This window comes from Stylophora pistillata, chromosome 2, assembly GCF_964205215.1.
Source record: "Stylophora pistillata chromosome 2, jaStyPist1.2, whole genome shotgun sequence".
Lineage (NCBI taxonomy): Eukaryota > Metazoa > Cnidaria > Anthozoa > Scleractinia > Pocilloporidae > Stylophora > Stylophora pistillata.
The window spans coordinates 52,457,588-52,478,829 of record NC_142520.1 but is presented as its reverse complement, the minus strand read 5'-3'; the positions used below and the strand labels follow the sequence as shown (position 1 = coordinate 52,478,829).

General features: G+C 38.8%; 1 protein-coding gene and 1 pseudogene across 1 annotated transcript in view; one reads left to right on the top strand and one right to left on the bottom strand.

Annotated features, from left to right (window-relative positions):
• Positions 1 to 13,539, top strand: part of LOC111346958 (uncharacterized) — a 34,522-nt gene extending 20,983 nt beyond the window's left edge. Inside the window, exons 3-12 of the mRNA XM_088750455.1 lie at positions 4,110 to 4,531; positions 5,506 to 6,214; positions 6,903 to 6,999; positions 7,608 to 7,857; positions 8,397 to 9,197; positions 9,505 to 10,735; positions 10,922 to 11,017; positions 11,770 to 12,026; positions 12,492 to 12,759; positions 13,093 to 13,539. Of these exons, the coding sequence (XP_088606581.1) occupies positions 4,110 to 4,531; positions 5,506 to 6,214; positions 6,903 to 6,999; positions 7,608 to 7,857; positions 8,397 to 9,197; positions 9,505 to 10,735; positions 10,922 to 11,017; positions 11,770 to 12,026; positions 12,492 to 12,759; positions 13,093 to 13,097 (4,136 nt within the window). The 3' untranslated portion in view covers positions 13,098 to 13,539. The remainder of the gene's footprint in view (positions 1 to 4,109; positions 4,532 to 5,505; positions 6,215 to 6,902; positions 7,000 to 7,607; positions 7,858 to 8,396; positions 9,198 to 9,504; positions 10,736 to 10,921; positions 11,018 to 11,769; positions 12,027 to 12,491; positions 12,760 to 13,092) is intronic.
• On the bottom strand, positions 312 to 3,065 carry LOC148740279 (uncharacterized; annotated as a pseudogene).
• Positions 13,540 to 21,242: the final 7,703 nt, after the last annotated feature.

The window sequence follows — 21,242 nt, the reverse complement described above, 5'->3', positions numbered from 1 at the left end:
TGTCGGTGGGAGTAACGAAATAATTTGGATATATCAACAAAGTTGAAATGGTAAATTAGCCACCATAATGATTACAAAAGCTGACGTTTCGAGTGTTAGCCCTTCGTCAGAGCGAATAGAGGAATTGTGGGTTGTGTGTGCTTTTAAAGGAAGAAAATGGAGCTACGTTATTGGTGGGAGCATGGCAACGAGAAAAACATGAATAAATTAGTGGAATGAAAAGCATTTGTTGATCCCTGTGGGTTTGAGACTACCAGTTTGAAAGATGAGCTTTTGTTCAAGATTTTTACGGCTTTCCGTGCCACCTAAGTGCAAGGAAAGACGGCAGATTGCCATGTGTTGCTTAGAATGATTAGGTAAATCTTGCCATCTTGCTAATGGTCTCCGCCATTAGCAAGATGGCAGGCAAAAGCAATGGCAAAAATGCCACAGTCATTACCATTATTTTGCTGTTGAACTGGTGCATAATTGAATGAATTCAAACGACCACCTAGAAGATCATTTGTTTGATCTACCACTTCCTGGCAAATGACATCTTGATAGAGACTGTCATATAAATTTGCATCAAAGAGTTGGCAGCCAATATTACTGACACACACCCAATGAGCAGAACCTGTATGTAAAATCTGTATAATTTCACCAGACACTACATCAAAATTACGAACAGGCCCTAAAGTTGGGCATTGGAATCCTTTAATTAACTGATTTTGCTCGTGCAGCAGTACCTGAGCTTTTTGTACAATGTCACAAGTGAGCCAGCCAGTTGAGTTTAAAATAATTTGGTAGTCAGATGTTGTAAGATTTGCAAGAGGAGCTTGCTTGTTAATGTCACATTTAACAACATTGGTTACTGTAACATCATCATCTACTGAATCTTCAGCTTCGCTGTCACTGCTGGATTCACTCCCAGAGTCAGCTGCCATGGCTAATCCTTGTAAAGAAGTAGAAGTGGTAGGAGGTGTAATCGGAACAAGAGGGGAAGGAGTTTTCTTACAGAATTTGCAGCACCAGGTTGTCTTGGCATTGTTTGGCATTCTCTTTAAACCAACACAGTTGAGGTGGAAAAATTTCCCATTTGTGCAATCACTGTTATGACACTCTAACAACTTGTCAGAAGGTGCTGCCTTTGATTTACATGTACAGATCGCATTTAGTTGGAGAGCAGCTTGACAGGCTGGAGGTTGTTTTGGTTGCTGCTTTCTCTTTCGCTTGAACTGGGGCAACCGACAACAGTGTGGACAGTACCATAACTTTGGTATTCCGGCTGCACAAAGAGACAAACAGGAGGTGTGAAATTGTGCATAGGGACATTCCACATTACTGCAGGTGATCACATCATTGTATGCTGGTGAACGACAAAAGCAGATTGCATCCACAATAGGCTTGACATCCGGAGCATGACACCTCCTTGTATACCAACATCTTAGTATCTCAGGGAGGATGCATAGCCTCCAAAAGGTATCTGGCCTAGGAAGGACGGTGTGGTGGTGCTGCTTATCAGGGAGAATCCTCTTTGTTACTATTGCTCCCCTATTATTCACATTGTCAATGGCACAAACAACAAAATCAGTGTTTCCTATCTTTGAGAGTAAACAGTTGTTGTTGTACCTGATAGTAATAGTTGTGGCTTCTGATGAGCTTGAAACTGCTATCTACCTTTTCCAAGCAAGAGGACTTCTGAAGGGCATACTTATCATAATCACAGTCTCGGATAGACATTGGACATTTGACCTCTCCGCAGCCCAATCTACAACAATCACATGAACTCAAAAAGTCCGTGAGGCATGGAGGAAGGGATGCTGTGAGTTAATAAAAAGTCCACACTTCTCAACCTTAAAATTAACATGCTTGGTTGACATCATTACAACATATGCTTTAATTGCAATATCTTCATACTTGCAACCATGCTTGATTGCCTTTGTATTTACCTTGAACAAATATGGGTAACAAATAGTTCTTATTGTTGACTGCGGAGGCTTTGCTAAGTTGCACTTTGAGGCAGCACCACTCATAGATATCACAATTCTGCCTGCCCGATGTCGATAAAAACTCGAGCATTTCGCCTGAGAACGCGTGTCTTTTTCTACTAGCGCATTGTTCTCCACAGTTAATTCAAGTTTCACGGCTAAGCATTTCCTCAGCAAGTCAGGATAGTTTAGATCGAGGTTTTGAGTCTCATATAAGTCTGTAATCACAGGAACAGCTCTACTTCCTACCACAAACTGGCCTCCGTAATCATCCTGGAAACTCAGTGCTACAGGCTTAATGCTACACTGATTTAGCTTCACATAGAACGCAGACAGTTCCTCTGTTGTGGGGCGACATTTTTCAACTTTATCATCCTTAACAAATAGAGCCAATCGGTCACCAATTAAGTCCGCTTTGCAGTCTGGGGTTAAGGTATCTATATTCCCATCTAGATTTTCCTTGAGCTTCCTGGCTGAGCTGAAATCGATGTCTTACACTGGCGCGTAATTTACTTCACTGACATAAGTAGGCAAAAGCCATGTGCATTTTACACTGGTACATGCCAGCTTTCCATGAATTCGAGTCCATGCCTCAATATAAAACATCACGCTTGCGACATGAGTGCATGTTTCTCTTAGGCCAGCCTTACATCCAAGGCAATGTGCGGAGAGGATCGTCCCATCTGTCTCGGTTATGATCCAGATATCAACAGGAGGTTCGTTCATAGCCTGTGAATGTTGAACTTTGCTGACCACGACGTAATATTTATTGCGAATCAGCTTTCCTCTTACCGATTGGACAAACCCCGAAACCATTTGATTATAAGCGTTCAAACTTTTGTAGGCCTTAAATTCTTTTCTCGTATAATGGCTCGTTTCCAGAACCAAATATCCAAGCAAATGAGAAACTTCTATGGGAGGTAGACATTCCCCGTTAAACTGCTCTTTTGGGATGCTGGCCGGGTCGACTCCGATAACAGATATTTTTGCTAAATATCGCTCTTTAACTCGAGTTTCCAGCCCTTTCACGTAATCTGAAAGCACTGGTATAGCTTTGCTGAGTTTTTCCGAGTCATCTTTGAGTTCAGAATCCATTGAGAGGTCGCAAGATTATCAGCAAATTAAGGAATCTAGAAATGGCATAATATTTCCCTCTAATTTACAAGTGATAACACGCTTCGAGGGACACCAACATGGCGGATCAACTAATTTGCACAATCTGTGACGTCACGTGAAAAGCAAGGATTGAATATTGCTACAATTGGCTTGCCATAGTGGATCCCTACTGTGGCTATAGGGGAGCTAACTATCAAGGGTGGCATAGGGTACCAGTGTAGTTCATTAATTAAGAACAAGTGAATAAGACACTGCAATGTTATCTATTTGACATAGTTTATTGATATAAATTAAGTATGTATGCAAGTCTGCAGCAGGCTAAAACGACGCCACGTGCAAGCCTTTGAATAACTGAAATTTATCGCACCACGAAAAGAAAACAAAAGTGCCACCAAAGAACAAAGTTTACCGAAAGTGAAATTGCAGCACATCCAATCAAACGCGTTTTATACTTTTGGTCCCATTCCCCCTCGTCCATCTACAGTGTAAAGCAAGAGTTTGCAAGAGTTTTTTTTGTCATAAAGATTAGTCTGGAGTAATTAGGATATATAATTATTACACCATTATTTATACTGACCTTGCAATATTTAAGAATCCATCAGTTGTTAACTACCTTTTGAGAATATGTGATTTTCCTCTTTGATTTCCAAACAAATAATTTGTTGCCTCCTTACTATTTGGCAGATTTGATATCGGTTATTGCCTTTGTTTGGTTTAATCACTCACATTTTAGTCAAACTCTTAGTGTTTCATTTTATTGAGTCAGTTTTAATAGTCATAATTGTGTATGTGTTTACCAAACTCGCCGATGCAATGATTTTTACATGTATATACTAGAATAGTTGCTAACTTTATGCAAAAAGGACTTATAATTAAATTGACTTATCAGGCTTGTTTCAGATTGTGTTTGAAACTTATGAAAACAGAAATTGCTTGTCCTTTAGGGCTATTATTGATGATAATAATTACAACTTTCTCTGATTAGCCTTTTTCCTTTGGCTCAATCATGATGACTTTTTTAATTAGACCATGTGGATAGACAAAGAGCGCAAGGACCAGCTGCACAGTTGGCTTATGAAGAGGCTTTAAAAGATGGATATGTACAAGTTTACCGTGGTCGTGTTATACTGGTTGGTCAGGATCGCGCCGGTAAAACCAGTCTGAAGAAGAGTCTCTTAGGCCTTCCATTTGACCCTAAAGAACAGAGTACTCAGGGGATTGAAGTGGATCCTTCAAAGTGTGAAATTGATGTTGATCAAGCTGTTAAGAACTGGCAGTTGACCAGGGAGAATAAACCAGGATTACTGGAATGTTCAAAAGATGTAGCAAAGATTGTGGTTGGCAGAATGTGTGGAGCAGATATTTCTCAATTTTTAAAGGAAGAGACAATTGATGGAGGACAACTGGAATTAAAAGATGAAGTTGAAGATGTTTTCAAGTCAAAACAGGTTGCTGAGTTTAGTAAAGTGTTGAGAATTTTATAATTATGTCTATATAACTCTTTTGCCCTAGGGAAGGTCAGAAGAGAAATGGAAGACAAAGAGAAGAGGAGGGAGGAAGGCAGCCAAATTAGCCTCTTGAGAAAATTTTTTTTAAAGAGAATGAATAGGATTTAAACTTGATATTTTTCAAAATTCTTTTCTTTATGAAAATTCTAAATTTCTTACAGTCAGAATGTGTCTGAAACAGTCTGTTTCTTTTGGATGTTTTCACAAATGTTTAGATGAAACTATAATTTTATTTACACATCAGGTGAAAGAGAACTGCGAGTAATTTTTATTTAAACATCTTGAATGAAGGCACATGCAAAACTTTTACCATAAAAATGAGGGGCATCTTTTGATTTTTCCAATCTTTAATTGCTTTTCCAGTGATGTCTTCACTCAGCTTAAAGGAAATTTGAGATTTTTTCTCCAATTATGTTATATATAAATTTTTAGTTTTAATTATTTTTTATTATTTGATGATATAAGTATTTCATAATTTTTGTTACATTTTGGCTATAAAAGTTCTCAATGGAGGAGCTTCAGTGAGTCTATGTTCTGTAATGTAATTGACTTCAATCTCAACAAACATTTCTTGGTCTGAGTTGACTAGCTCCAGGGTGGGAGGATTTGCTCTTCAATTTCTTAATCTTTGCAATTGAAGTTTCTCTCTGTCTAAGGACTCTTGAGATGTCAGCTTCAGAACACTTTTACAGTAGCCAGTTTACATAGTCTGAGTTGGTAAACCAAGTTATCTTGTTATACCCCCTCACTATAGCAGCACAAGTGTTTTTTGGAAACTTGCCCCCTGCAAGTTATTCTTGACTGAGCTGATCATAACGTTTTACCATTTAGCAGCCTGTTCATAATGTAAAGCTTTGATTACATAATTATATACACATAAGTGAACATTTTGTCTCATTTAATTCTTCATTCAGGTTGAGGAGGGTGAAAGTTTCAGAGATATTGTGGAAAACCATGGCAATGAATATTCTACTGAATGTAAAGATGAAAACATGCAAGCTGAGCCTGATGTGATGATTGATGTTTCTCGGCCTCCTGATACTGAGGAGCATGTTTATCAGTGGTTGGAGTATGCTCAGGGGAAACCCACTGAAAGTGCTTTATTCACAGAGGAACCCTATGTTACAATGGACGTGTGGGACTTTGCAGGGCAGCACTTGTACTATGCTAGCCATCCTATCTTCCTATCACAGCAGGCACTATACATATTGGTGCACAATCTCAGCAAGCCTTTGGATGCCCCAGCTGAGCCCTGCATGAGACAAGGGAGTAATGATGTGAAATTGGAAAACCCCAACAATGAAACAAACATGGAGAATTTGCTGTCATGGTTGGCTACAGTACATAGTGTTGCCCTGGCAACCAATGACACAGATGATGATGCACAACAAAAGCTGCCCTACCTCCGTCCCCCAGTGTTTATTGTTGGCACACATGCTGACAAACCAGTTGAAGACATTGCAGCGATAAAGAAACAAATTAAGGAGAGAATTTCTGGTATGGAATATGAGAGGCATGTGGTCAGGCCTCTATTCTGCATTGACAACACAAAATCACAGCGACGAAACTTGATTAGGAAATTTATCCGGAAGAGTCGAAAGCAGAGAAAAAAGCACGAAACAGGTGAGATATTAGCCTTTATGTTGTATCCTTTGTTATATGTTTTTATGAGTAATTGATGATGGCATGTATATATGCATTATTGACCTAAGTGTGAGGTCAAGATGCATGACTGGATATTGACAAAAAGTTACAAACTTTGCAAGTCTGCTCCACACACTTTTTTCGATGTGTGGGATCAAAGTGTGCGATCCTTAGTCCATCCTACTGGCTTGGGTAGCCATTGGGTGCTGCACACGTACTTGTCTGACATGCACCAGTCTTAAAAACAGTTAGTTTACAATTTGGTTGGCAAGCATTCATATTATCTGACTCACATTCAGTGGTTGTGTTGTGTTTCACTAAAATTTTAAAAGACTGGCAGAGTTAAGGCTTGTAGTGAAAGCAAGAAAGCAAGTTAGGTTTTTTTTTCTTTCATTAGTTGCACTCTTCTTAGTTTTCAGCTACTTTATATACTGGTGGCACCATACTGGGTCCTATAATTGTTTGCTGACAGATCCATTAATTTCAGAGTTTGGAGTAAGGAACAGAGGCTTAAAATATTGGGATTTGAAGATTTAATCATCTTAGCTATGTTGTCAGCTGTAAAATCTCTGCAATCGTACAATTAAAATACAAATTGTGGTCATTCTAAGCACATGTTTCTGTGTTGCTTAATGGTCTGAATTCCTTTTCTAAATATATCCTGCAGGGCGAGAAGGAAAAGTAGATGGTATAAATGAATTACAGAACACAATCCTGGAGGTGTTGTGGCAGGAGCCTTATATGGGTGAGAAAATACCAGTCAGGTAAATAAAAACACAATTTATTTGGAATAACTCCAGTTCAAGCACTTCAGGATCAATAATTTATTGAAAATGTACAGCAATGAAATTTCTTTGAATGTAACTGGCATATTCAGCATAACTGACTATGCATAAAATTTGTATATCAATGCAAAAATATCTCACCTCCAGTACTTTAGAGTTCATCAAAATTCTTAAAACATCAGATTGTGCAAATACACAGCAGTCATTTCAGTACAGGAAAAAAAACTCCAACTCTTGACAAGAAGACAATTTTATGATTATAAAAGATTAGAAGATGTAATTGATTATTTTCATGCATGTTCAGTTATGCTGAATAGGCCGATTATAATTATTTAAAGAAATTATAATTATTCAAATTATAATTATAATTATAATTATTCAAAAAAACCTCTGACTCTTGACGTTAGGCAGGGTTGTTTGACTTGTGGCAAAAAAAAAATAACCATGTTGATTATTCCTGAAAGTTGAAGGTTTAATAAGGCCAAATATCAATGTACACTAGAAGACTACAAATACATACACGACTGACTGAAATCAATACCTAATTTTATGCCATAATACATTCTAAGTAGTCTGTTGCCCTTTAGGTGGTTTTTGTTTGAAAAGGTGATTGAAGCTTTGGTGGCCAAACAGATTTATCACAGAAATCTGCAACAACTTGAGCACTATGCAAGAAAAGATTGTTTCATGGAAAATGCAAAAGAGTTTGACTCCATGATCAGTTTTTACCATGGCCTGGGGATGATAATCAAGCACCGCAGTACAGTTGTACTGAAGGCTCAGTGGTTGATTGATCTGTTCAAGCAGCTGATAACCATACCACCTTTCAATAAACAGGTAGAAAATAAATTTCATTATAGAAAAGCAAGCTTACTTGGAAAATGGTGTTCAATAATTTAGAACAACAGGAAACTGTTGTTCTAAATTATTGAACAATTATTGTTTTTTCGAAGAAAGAAGTAACTAATGCAAAAACTGTGACTCGTTAAACTGTGAACATGTGTCTTTTTATTGTTTATTGTTATAATCGTATGATTTGTTGACCCCATACTATTTCACCTACTTTTTGCAGCTTGTCAGGTCATATATAGATTTATTCTTTTTATTTACAATTAGAGACTTGCATCAACTTGCTACTGCTCACAATAATTGTATTCACACAATTGAATAGTTCGTTTTGCGTGTGCCAGTGGGCGTATTCACCTCTGAGTAACCCAAGATACAAATTTGCCCAGGTTTAATATCCGACCATTTCAGTACATTGATGGAAATAAACTTTTTTTTTAGTTGTTTTACATGTATGTGGGAAACGTTCAAAAGGAATATTACGTAGCCTTCCCTTATCCAGAATTGCTGAATTTTTATACATTTTATAGAATCCCCTGAATGCTAAGTACTGGCGGGAACTTGAAGGAAGTGGCATCCTCAGCATGGAACATGTTGATCATGTGTTCTCCAGCTTTATTGGACAAGGAATCATCAAAGAAGACATCTTAGACATGATGGAGCGATTTGGTTTGATTGCTAAGTTCTCAGTTTCCCCAACTGACGTAAAGTACTTTGTACCAGCTCAGCTGAAGTCATCACCTGATAAACTCTGTAAGATGAAACCGTCGTCAGCAGATCCCTGTCCATTGTATCTCCTGTTCGTCCATGGCTTCGTTCCTCATGGTCTCTTCTTACAGCTTGTCTCACGATCCATTCGTTGGTGTTCAAAGACATGGCCCACGCATCAACCTACCCTGTACCAAAATGGAGCATGGTTCATCATTGGCAAAGATATTCATGATTTTGTCCTTATATGCAAAACAGGATTTCTGAAGGTAATCTTGAGACAAAGAACACAGAGTGATCAGGTTGTAGGACAGAACTCCGCCGAACTAGCAAGTGTCGTTCGTGAATTTCTTGAAGACACCTTTCATAATTTGTCACAAGAGATGCCTTACCTGAGGGGACTACAGTATAGGCTGTGTGTTGCATGTCCTTACTGCCATCAAGGGACAGAAGAACCAAGTCGTGCATGCTCAGACCATGTGAAAACCACGTGCACCCACGAGGACTGCTTCCACCTCATTGATGCAAATGAAGGCCGAGCGGAAATATGTAAAAGAAATATCGATGATAAAATACTTCCTCCCTGTGGATTGGAGAAATGGTTCTTGAAAAGGAGAAGGCAGGTATGATTGATGAAAAAGATTTTTCAAGTACAGATTTCTAGCCTCTGATTCATCTTTGGAAGTTCTCTCCTCCATTTTACTTGATCTGAGAATCAAATGTTTATTGTTGAGAAAGGTAGCCCTCATAATTTATATCCAATTTCAAATATTATTAAGAGAATCTCTATCACGATGAAATTATTTTTGAAGTTTATACTTTTCTGTTTTCCTTTGGTTAAGTATTGATCAACATATATTTATATCGTAACACACATAATATGTTATGTTCTGTAATCGTTTTAATCCTAAATGACGTATTTTTCTTCAGGGTTTATCTTCAAATGTGGCTCCAAGATCACTCGATGAAGCAAATGAAATTAAGCCAATGAAGTCTGACACGGTATTGAAGGTGACTCTCCTGGGCAGTGAGTGGAGTTCATCAATGGGAGGCTTGTCCACCATAAACAGACAGCTTGCCATTCTGTTGGCCAAAAATCCGCATGTGGACGTCACTCTCCTTGTTCCACAGTTTGCCTGTTCTGAAGAAGAGAGGAGAATGGCAACGAGTGACGATGTATCCTTGATAGAGGCACAAAGACGCCCGGGTTATGCCGACCCCCTTGACTGGCTGAGTGCCCCACCAAGAGATCTGGCTATTGACATAGTACTGGGTCATGGAGCAAAGCTTGGTAAACAAGCTCAATTTATTAGAGAATCGCACCAGTGCAAATGGATACAGGTAGTGCATACTGCACCTGAAGAACTTGGAATGCACAAAAACTATCCTATGGCCATTTGTAAAGGTGAAGAGAAGAACAGAACTGAAGTGGAGTTGTGTAAGTTGGCAGATGCTGTGGTAGCAGTTGGACCGAAGTTAGCAGACGCTTTCTCCGCTCAGCTCTGCTTATGCAAGAGTCACGAAGACATCCTTGCTCTGACTCCTGGAATTTTCGTTGAATTTTCAGACGTAGAACAACGCCCAATGGAGAGCAAAAAGTTCAAGGTACTGACGTTTGGCCGTGGTGATCCAGAGGACTTCAGCCTGAAGGGCTACGATATCTCTGCCAGAGCAATAGTTGAACTGAGAGACAAATCTTACTGTCTCATCTTCGTGGGTGCACCTGACGGTAAACAGGATGAGGCTGCTGCAAATTTGCTAAAGAGTGGAATCGATAAAAGCCAGCTGACTGTGAGGAAGTTCGTAAAGAGTAAAAAAAGGTTGAAAGAATTATTTTGTGAAGTTGATCTCTGCATGATGCCCTCCAGAGCTGAGGGTTTCGGCCTGACAGCATTAGAAGCTTTGTCTGCTGGTCTTCCCATTCTTGTCAGTGGCAACTCAGGATTTGGTGAAGCATTGTGCACTGTACCATCAGGCAAATCATCTGTTGTGGATTCTGAGGACCCTAAGGAGTGGGCAAAGGCAATTGCTGGTGTCCGACAGAAGGAAAGATTAGACCGCCTCCATGAGATTCAGCAATTGAGGAGTTCCTATGAAGAGAAGTTCAACTGGGAGAAACAATGTGACATTCTTGTGGAGAAGATGTGGGACATTGTTCGTGGTGAGAACATTTTGAATGTCCTTCAAAAAGTGTTTTAGGGGGCTACTCAGCTTTCGGTGTCTTATGAAGCGCCATGGAAAGCTGGGACACCGTCTTTAAAATATGTTAAACCTGAATAGTATTCAGTTGTTTCATCCTCTTATTGATTGTGTGATATTGAAAAAAGGTTTGTTTCTATCTGTTTAGGTTGTAAAAGACGAGACATAAATTTTAGAACCCAGGAGGGCGAAGATGTCGATACGTCAACCAAACAACTAACAGTTGATTCATCACTGACTCCAAGTGAGTAACAAAATAGTAATAAGACATGGTAATTGACATCCCCAAAGAGTTACAGACAGGTTTGAAGAAGATCTGACATTTCACCTTTCCTCAGTTTTCTTTCAACTTCAAGCCAGCTACGCTTTTTAAAAATGGCACTTCAGTGTGATAATCTTTGCACTGAAGAGACATGTGTTATTTTTGTACCTCTGCTTTCTCCGGTTATGTTTTTTTTTTTTTTTTTCCGAAACGAAGCCAAATTTAAAATCCTGTTATCAAAACGTGCTTATGTACCGGCTATTCAGAATGAAGTGTTGTCTGACACAATAATGAAGTACTCATATATTAATGCGGCAGAGGAAATACATGGTGCCCGTTATTTATGGGAGATCTAACCTTAAACACGGCTGTTGTTAAATAAAGGACCTTCCGCTGCTAGCCTTAGGCTTTTTGACACTGGACTAAAATAAATGTTCAGATAAAAGATTCAGCTAAATCTGAGATAGTTTTGAACGCGGTTTTGTCAAACGGCTGAACCTTGTTTAAATAACCGGCGCTGGGGTTCTTTTTCCAGTTATGCAAGTATGTCAGAATGTGAACCTTGTCGTAAATTTTTCTTCTCTGCATCTTTTCTCTTGATTATTAGTATATTCGTTAGCACATGAAAAGTCACAGTTTATCTTTTTAAGGCTGAGTGGCTTCTCTTGAAAGGTGGGGAATTGTTTCGTTTTTTTTCATGCAGTTAGGTTAATTAAAACTTTTGTATCTTCGAGGTTCTCTGGACCGAATCATCCAGAAACTTCAGCAGATGCGACTTGATGCCGGGCAAGTCAAGAGAAGAACAGATCTATCATTGGGGCTGAGGAATATTGCATCTGACAAGGGCTTCAGGATATTTGACAATCAAGAATCAGGAAATTGCATGTTCTATGCCTTGTCAGAACAACTGGATATTGTTGAAAAAATCTATATCCCACCATGCAGATTAAGACTAACCTTGGTCCAGTACCTCAGACGTAACCCAGAACTAGTAAGTTGATTTTAGTATGCCTAACAGAGTATGTCACGTGATGTTCTTTTAAGGTTAAGTGTGTATACAGGTCAACAGCACCAGAGCCTATCCCAGAGTTCACAGCATAACTTTATTATTTAAGAAGCCGCACAATGCTGTTGGTTACAGTTAAAATCCATTTGTTACTTAATGTGACTTGCGAAGTAGCAGACGTTTATGATTTTAGTCATTTGAATATTTTGGTTTAAAAATTGTCTCCCTTAGTCATCCATCAGATAACCTTAAACAGAATTCCAGTTATTCTTAAAGATGATCTTTCCTATTGTTTTTGTGTTTGCTATTCCTTGTCGTACAATAAATTGCTAATTAAAGGTCGTCTCGTACCATTCTTCAAAAAAGTTACTCTATGACTCGTACTCCACGCGCTCAAGTTCCTATCAACAATCCTCTTTAACTTTGTTTCTTAAACTGATTTTCTTACAGCCAGATGGAACAGATCTGTTCCACTTTGTCCATGGACATCAAACATGGACTGAATACTTAACACACATGGAACAAGATGGCGCTTGGGGTGATCATGTGATTCTGTATGCCGCAGCAAACTGCTATGAAACGTGCATTCGTGTGGTCAGCAGTCTACCCCACAGTAATGATGTATTGATTACGCCACATTGTTCAGTTGACGAAAGCAAAGCACTTGTGCTGGGACATATTCATGAGCTGCACTATGTCAGCCTTCAACCCGCTCAAGGTACAGCTCATTACAGCACAGTTAGTAATTTTAGGCTTAGTTTCATAACAGTGTATTTCGTTTAACGTGTTACTTAGAATCATAAATCTCCCTCTTAACTCTGAGATGACAGTAAATTCAGGATTTAACCTCAAGGCTTTTTCTCCATTTCCCTGTGTGTTCTCTCTCTTTGCTTATTAATCAAACGTGATGACGTGGGTTGTTTTCATAAATAACTTTCAGGCATCAACTGACACTTAATCGCCCGCTTCAGGGAGTAGAATCAAATGGTATTTGATGCAGTTTACTCTCCTTTGATTTCTAATCGTTCTGTTGTGTTTGTTGTTTTTACAGGTTAAAAGACAGGCTATCTACACAGTCATTATACTCGGCTCAGATCTCTGTTAAAAAAAAACCCAGCCGAATGAAGATGTGGCTAATTTGGTAAAAGTATACAATTATTTACTGGTGAACAGTTGCTTTGGGCCTAAAAAAGAAGCGAATGCTATCCGAAGTTTTAAAAACGTTTTTCTTTCGGGAATAGTCTTTCGCTGAATTGAGTAGTTGTCGTGGTGTATAATATTCTCTAAAAATTGAAAAGAATCAAGACAAGATAATTCACGGAAAATGATTTCGTTACGTTACTGATAGAACAAGAGGAAATTTTTTGTTTTGTTGCAGTTTAGACTGGAGAAGGGCATTGAATTTGAAAACACCCAGCTTGAACAATTTACGTGGATTATTTTTGTTATTCATGAGGAGCAATAAAACATTTGTAAATAAAATTCAAGGTTTGAAATATTTCGTCGGTATAATAGATTTATTTGCCAAATACTTGCAGTCCCAGCATACGCTTCTTTTAAACGCTGCTCGAGCGGTTTGTGCTTATAAGTTACAGAACTCGCAGAAAAATCCTTTGAACAAATTTGCTTCTTACGACTCGATTTAGGGATACTAGCATTTCTTTTTTCCCAACACTCTCCTCAATGTAGCGTCGTCAAAGCCTATTCTAAATTTCAGATAAGAAGAAAGCAAGAATATCTACACCTGGTTTTAGACAGCACCCGTGATCGTATCCACACCCTTGACTGGATATGGGGAACGGGGAGGGAAGATAAAGGAATTTTTATACGGAGATTTATCGAATGCAAAAATGATAGTTCGTTGACAGCGAAACTAAATTAGTGCGCCCCTCCCCCTTCATTAATCTCTCTCCTACCCTACCCTCCCCCCTTCAGTTGCAGCGACTCTTTTAAGCGAAGACTTGGTCAAAAACTGTCGGTGAGGAAAGCAAAGATCAAGAGGAGAAGAACGATGTTAATTCTGATTAGTTCAAATGCTGGAATATCCTCTATTATGCAAGAAATGATTTCAAAGCAGAAACCTCAACGATGTGTTCCCGAACAAAAATTAACAAAACTTGTTTCTGCCCGATGAAACTCCCGAAAATTTTTATTGTACACTGTGTGTGTCGTATTCAAATGAACTGAGGATCCTGAAATGGTTTGTAGAATGAATTAAGTGTGAAACAGGACCTAACCTCGGTCATCCAAGTCTGGAAGAAGTAAATGAGAGATCCCCAGCAGTAACTAAAGACTGCACATGAAGATAAAGCATCCCACACTTTACTTCTTAGAGATATTTCTTACTTGAAATATTCGCATTTTACTGTCAGTGATTTGCTGTTAATGGAGTATCATGCTGTGTCATATGGATATACGGATGTACACACAAGTGCAGTTTCCAATGACTCCTTATTTGATTAAATCCATGGAAACAGGTTTTATTTGACTGTATTCCACGTCAAGTTTTGTAGTTTTTTCATTTGTAGACGTGTAGATATTCCTGTGTTTACTCGGAAACTTAGAGTATTGTTCTGTATAGGCCAGTCAGCCAACCAGTCAGCGGTACAGTCAGTCGGTTGAACGTACTGTGGTCATGGTATTGCTTTGAGTTTTTGAGTAAGCCCCTGTACTCTCATACCTACATACATATTTTATTTAACAATGCAGGTTAAAAATATGGCAGCGAAAGCTGATGTTGACCTGCTATGCATAAATAAGTATTGACAAAATGTATTAACTAGATAATTTAAATTCACATTAACTTAACTGAACGAAACTTACAAATTTCAATAACAAATAAAAATAGAAAATAGCATCTAAAAATATATAAAATCATCAGAGTTCTTAAATGTAATGGTAGACCTACAACCAAAAGATATTTTATCAATAGATTTAGAGGGCCTTACAAGATTTGCTTTAAACGATGCAAAGGAAGGAAGAGACTTGATCTTTACAGGTAGACTGTTCCAAATTATACTGGCTCGATGAGTGAAGGAGTCATTGTGTCCTTTCCAGTAGGCATGGGTTAAATCGAATTTAAGGTTATCTCTTAAATTGTAATTTGTCGCGTGCTTAGTAAAGAGATATGTGATACTAGGTGGTGCTAAATTATAATAAGCTTGATAAGCTATGCATGCCAAACTTTTCTTGTAAAAATATGATAGAGACAGTCCCTTACTTCACTCATGATTACACAGTAGCACTAGAAAATTACCGGTTGTTCAAGGTGGGTTAAGAAAACCAAGGGTGACTGTGAAATCTGATTTTATATCTGAAAGCTTTGAAAGAAAATTCAGTATAATTTTTTTTGTCTACAATTTGATAATTAGATGTTCTAAAAAGAAAATTGAAAATGATCCAATAACGGCTTTTAAACAAAGAAATAGAGAAACCAGGGTTAAACATTAACCCTGGGTTTGCGCTTTGAAGAACTGGGCCCGAGGAGGCTTGCAGAAATGCTGGAGGTTACGTGTGGTGGATCAGCATCCCGGCATTCTCCATGCTCCGCAAACGTGAATAAGTTCTTATGGTGATGGACCACTGAGCTCATAACACTAAAACCAGACAGGGTCTCTAAATGGCCTTTCTAAATTATTTCGGACGTTTAAGGGTACGCGCACCAAAAAGTCTTGCCTCATTAAGTACTATTCTACCAAAGATTGTTAATGACACTACTGTACCTGGCATTAAAGGCGGAGTGCGCGTTAAAGCCCACATGAATTTTTATCGTTACCTTTTAAAAGTATCCGAGATTACCAAGAGTAACCGAGTTATTTAAATAGTGCCCTTCCGCCTCCCGAAACTTCCAGTCACGTTTTCTTGACATCACACCCCACATCGCTTTGTTGAGATGAATTGTAAACTTTATATAAATTTTTATCACTTTTTAGGATCGATCAATTTACATTGCATCAAAGTGGATTTGATTTCTCAGACTCTCTCCAGCTTTGTCTGCCCTTGTTAATTTCACAACATCGTTGCGGATTAGTGACGTAAATTGAAGGTGGAGAATATTCTTCCCAGTGTGGGGCTGGGTTAAGACTAAGCTAGGCTGTGTGCAATTCATGAAATTCCCGTTATTTCACGAATTCTTTGACGCTAAAGTGTTGACAAGTTTTTCGCGTTACGTGAGTGAAAAATTGACTCAACCCTGCAAGGAGAATCTCCCTCAAAATTTACTCTTAAGAGTCGAAGTTACAGTCCAAAATTCAACCGTTACTGTTAGGTTTATTGGCGCACTGATAACCTTGTAAATAGCTCAAACATACTGAAAACATTTTTATTCGTTTTTGTATATCTTCATCCTTTTTTCAGTACGATTTTACCCACTTCGGGTTTAAACTTTTCGTGGGGAACACGTGCTACAGCTTACACGACGTATTTCAAACTTAACCGCTGTACTATAAACTTGTGTGTTCGACCCTCGACGAACGCCTTCGATATAGGGTATGTACTTCATGGCTGAATGCCATATAGACGACAAATAGTGCTAGTTCCATATAGACTACAAATACATCCCTTCACATCCCTAGCCATCGTTTACCATCCATAGCCATCCTTTACCATCCTTAGCTATCCCTAACCATCGTTTGCCATCCTTGGCCATCCCTAGCCATCCTTGGCCATCCCTAGCCCTCCCCAGCCCTCACCAGCCCTCCATAGCCATCCATAACCATCCTTCACCATCCCTAGCCCTCCCTAGCCATCCTTTACCATCCCTAGCCCTCCCTAGCCATCCTTTACCATCCTTAGCTATCCCTAGCCATCCTTTACCATCCATAGCCATCCTTTGACATCCCTAGCCATCCTTAGCTATCCCTAGCCATCCTTTACCATCCATAGCCATCCTTTACCATCCCTAGCCATCTTTGACATCCCCAGCCATCCTTTACTATCCCTAGCCATCCTTTACCACCCTTAGCTATCCCTAGCCACCCTTTACCATCCTTAGCTATCCCTAGCCATCGTTTACCATCCTAAGCCATCCCTAGCTATCCCTAGCCATCCTTAGCCATCCTTTACCATCCCTAGCCCTCCCCAGCCATCCTTTACCATCCATAGCCATCCTTTACCATCCCTAGCCCTCTCTAGCCATCCTTTACCATCCTTAACTATTCCCAGCCATCCTATACCATACCCAGCCATCCTTAGCAATCCTTAGCAATCCTTAGCTATCCCCATCCATCCTTTACCATCCCTAGCCATCCTATACCATACCCAGCCGTCCTTTACCATGCCTAGCCATCCTTTTACATCCCTAGCCATCCTTTACCATCCCTAGCCATCCTTTACCATCCCTAGCCATACCAAGCCATCCTTTACCATCCATAGCCATCCCTAGCCATCCTTTACCATCCCTAGCCATCCCTAGCTATCCTTTACCATCCCTAGCCATCCCTAGCTATCCTTTACCATCCCTAGCCATCACTAACCATTCCCAGCCATCCCCATCCATCCTTTTCCATCCTTAGCTATCCCTAGCCATCCTTTACCATCCCTAGCCATCCCCTGCCATTCTTTACCATCCATAGCCATCCCTAGCCATCCTTTACCATCCTTAGCTATCCCTAGCCATCCCCATCCATCCCCATCCATCCTTTACCATCCCTAGCCTTCCTTTACCTTCTTTATCTATCCCTAACCATCCTTTACCATCCTTAGCTATCCCTAGCCATCCATAGCCATACCCAGCCATCCTTTGCCATCCCCAGCCATCCTACACGTATGTTCCTATAGTCCAGACGCTGTATCCTTCCCTGTCAAAAGAGAAAACGGAGCGATAGGGAATTAAGGGTACAGTGTCTTTACTAATAGTTAGGGAACGAGTGAAATATATTCAACCCGAGAAATAAAATTCATATCTTTTCTGAAATAGGAAAAACGTAAAGTCAACTTTTTTTATTTATTTTTTATCATACACTTCTTTCACATCGGCAGGATATTCTGATTTGTATTATATCTGCTAGTGCCATTCCTTTTGAAATGCTAACATTGTTCGTATTTAGACTTTATTAATCATCCGATCCAAGTCAAATAATCAATGTTAAAGGTGCTGTTACACGGGGCAACTTGCGCAACGCTGTAAAAAATTAACTATTTCGAGTTCAAAAGTTTTGAATTCAGATAAAAAACTCGGAACTTAGCCAAATTCAAGTTTATGCTAGAAGTCGTTGTGTTTGTTATGTTTATTCTTTATAAACTTTTTGTGAAACAGCGTTGCGCGAAAAATCGGCGTCGCAAGTTGCCCCGTGTAACACCGCCTTAAAATAAACTAAAATATTCCATGTAAAACAAAAACACTTCCTGGCTGATAAAAGTCAGAAAGAAAGAACCCAAAAAAAAGAAAGAAAAGTAAAGAAAAGAAAGAAAGAAGAAAAGTAGCCATTTATCCAAAATTTGCGATATCCTCGTTTCAGTTCCATTCCTTAAATTACTTGGGGATCATTTCGGGCACAGCTTGGGGATCATTTGGGGTCGGGGATCATTTCGGGTCGAGGATCATTTCGGGTATTGTACAGTTTATTTTTCATCATCTCTTTATTGTTCATTTATGAATCAAGCAACACAATTTGTTCTCATTAATATTTATTCATTTATTCATTCATTTATCCAGTCATTCATTTATTCATCCTCTCATTCATGATCCCGTACTTCTAAAAAGACTTTAATTATTATAACTGCGAACTTTATAGAGGAAATTACACGGTAGCGTGAAGCTATCAATTTTGTTTTCGACTGTTGAAAACACCAGCGAGCGCAGCGAGTAATTACATGCTATTTTTAAAGACAAAAATAAAATTTGTATCTTCATTCCAACATGTAATGTTCTTGTCATTATATGAACAAACTTTATACAATGCTAAAATTCTTCGATTGCAAGCATTTCCAAGAGAATCAAAATACAAAGACATGGCGGCCATGTTGGTGGTATTGACAATAGGAACCTTTGTTAAAATACCACGAACATGGTCGCGATGAACGTACGTGCAATCGAAGAATAGAAACAAGTCATTTTTATTTTATTATGCGTTGGGGCTGTAACCAGGGAGCGGGGGAGGGGGGCACAGAGTGCACTTGCGCCCTCCCATGAAACTAAAAGTTCCGCTGATCCTTGACCATTACAATTATAGTTGTTTCTAAAGATAATAAAAACTGGGTATAAGCAGTGGCAGTGTTCTGTCATTGCAAAAATGCACGCTCCCGGTAAAATCCCTGGTTACGGTCCCGTAACTTTTTCATAGCTTCACAAGTGAAAATATGGAAAATAGAAGTATTTTATTTTCCTGTAAAACAGTATTTTCCACTTATAAAGAAATTTCGTAATTTATACTTAAAAGTACTAATAAAATCGTAGAAATAGAATTGGAATTTCGGTTTACTGAAGTTTTCCGGTTGTAAAGTTTGCATTCTTTTATATCATATTACATGTCAGAAAATAGTGAACATTGTACACAAGTACTATCATCAAATATGAATTTAATTTCCCAATTTAATTTTACGACCACTGTACGTTCAGCATAGTGCAGTATAATAGTGCTTTTTATCAGTTTATTCCTAGTAGTAAATAAGCTACCAAGGTAGAAGATAAAACACCTTTCCTTTTGTTCGTGATTGGATGTTAATCAAACGGAACAGTTAATTTAAAAGGTATGAATTTACTACATTATTTGTAGCAGGCTACCTATATTACTGCCTTCTGAAGAGATTTGGTATAGTATTTTCTAAGCCGTGATAGAGACAAGTCTTTCGTTTAAAAAACGGTGGTTCGAAAAAAAGAAAAAGGTTTGCTGTATCCGCGACTTGTATATTACATTTACTATCCTGCTAAATGTAACGTTCGAATTATTTCTAGTTCAATGCATCAATTCCGTAAGCAAGAGTACGGGCTGCGATACTTTCGTTTTTTTCAAAGTTTAATTTTCCTTCCACTTGCTTCTTTGTTTTTTCACTCGCAAGCAATCTGAGCTCCCGTGCAAAGCGCGAGTTAACAACATGGTTGTATAAATGTGTAATGTTTTCTCCTGTAGGAAGGAAGCAAGTGCAATGCAAAAACGATTCCACTGCATCCAAAAGGCAAGTTTCTGTGGTCGTCCAGGATCCTAAACTTGCTTCCGAATTATTTTCCTCCATGAAATCAATGCCACGTTTTCTTTTCAACGGAGAAGGACTGGATGTGCACTTCCCCAACCTTTTCTTTTTATCCTTACTGTGCGCCTCCCTTTTACCGAAGGAGTTATCACAGCCCTTGCAGTTGCACCTTTCGGTTGAACAAGAACTGCCAGAATTATAGCAAGGGCATTTTGTTCGACGTTGGCCCGGTATATCAGTGCATACATTCCCGGTCTTTTTCCCTGCTTCTCCACACCTACACCCATTTACTGGTTCACCACTGCTATTAGAAGGCTTATTTTTGCAGTTGAAGCATCTGCAACTTTTATAACACTGTCTCCTTTTACGAACACATGGACAGCGTGTTAAACCTCCTTGTTTATGAGTGGTACAAAACTCTTGCATTCTAGATTTGGCATGACGTCCGCAATGACAAATCTTAGTGTCACTAAGCTGCAGCTCCTCCTTGTCTCGGACCTTACCTATAAGGACAGATGTTTGTACTGAAGCTATACAACAATGCACCAGGTTCACCATTTCAGAAAATTATATGGCTTTAGTCATTTGTTGGAAAAGCAACACAGTCATCATCTCTTTCTTGGTTTTAGAATCCCTGATGAGAATCTGACGAGATACTCATACTCATTACCGAAGTATAACATGATTTTAGGTGAAAATGGAAATTAAAAATTAAAAAATCATAACCCAATTAAAAAAAAGAAAAGATTATTGGTATAAATTGAGTGCTCGTCCTGTATACTACACACGAGGTCGCATTCATAATCTAGAGTAGTTAGAGTATAATACTCATCTTTTCGGCATTTTAAAGGACAATCAGTACTGAAGAAGAAAATAATCATGGTAACAATTCGAAAAGAGATCTTCTGATGATTCAAGTACTAGTAAAACCATGGTAAAACAAAGGGAAAAACATATCCACGCACCCAAACAGTTTTCTCGTGTCGTTGAATTGTGAGACGTGAATGACAGATATATTCGTGGGGGTTCCTATGAGAACTTTTGGCAAGGATGTGATTACCATGGAATATC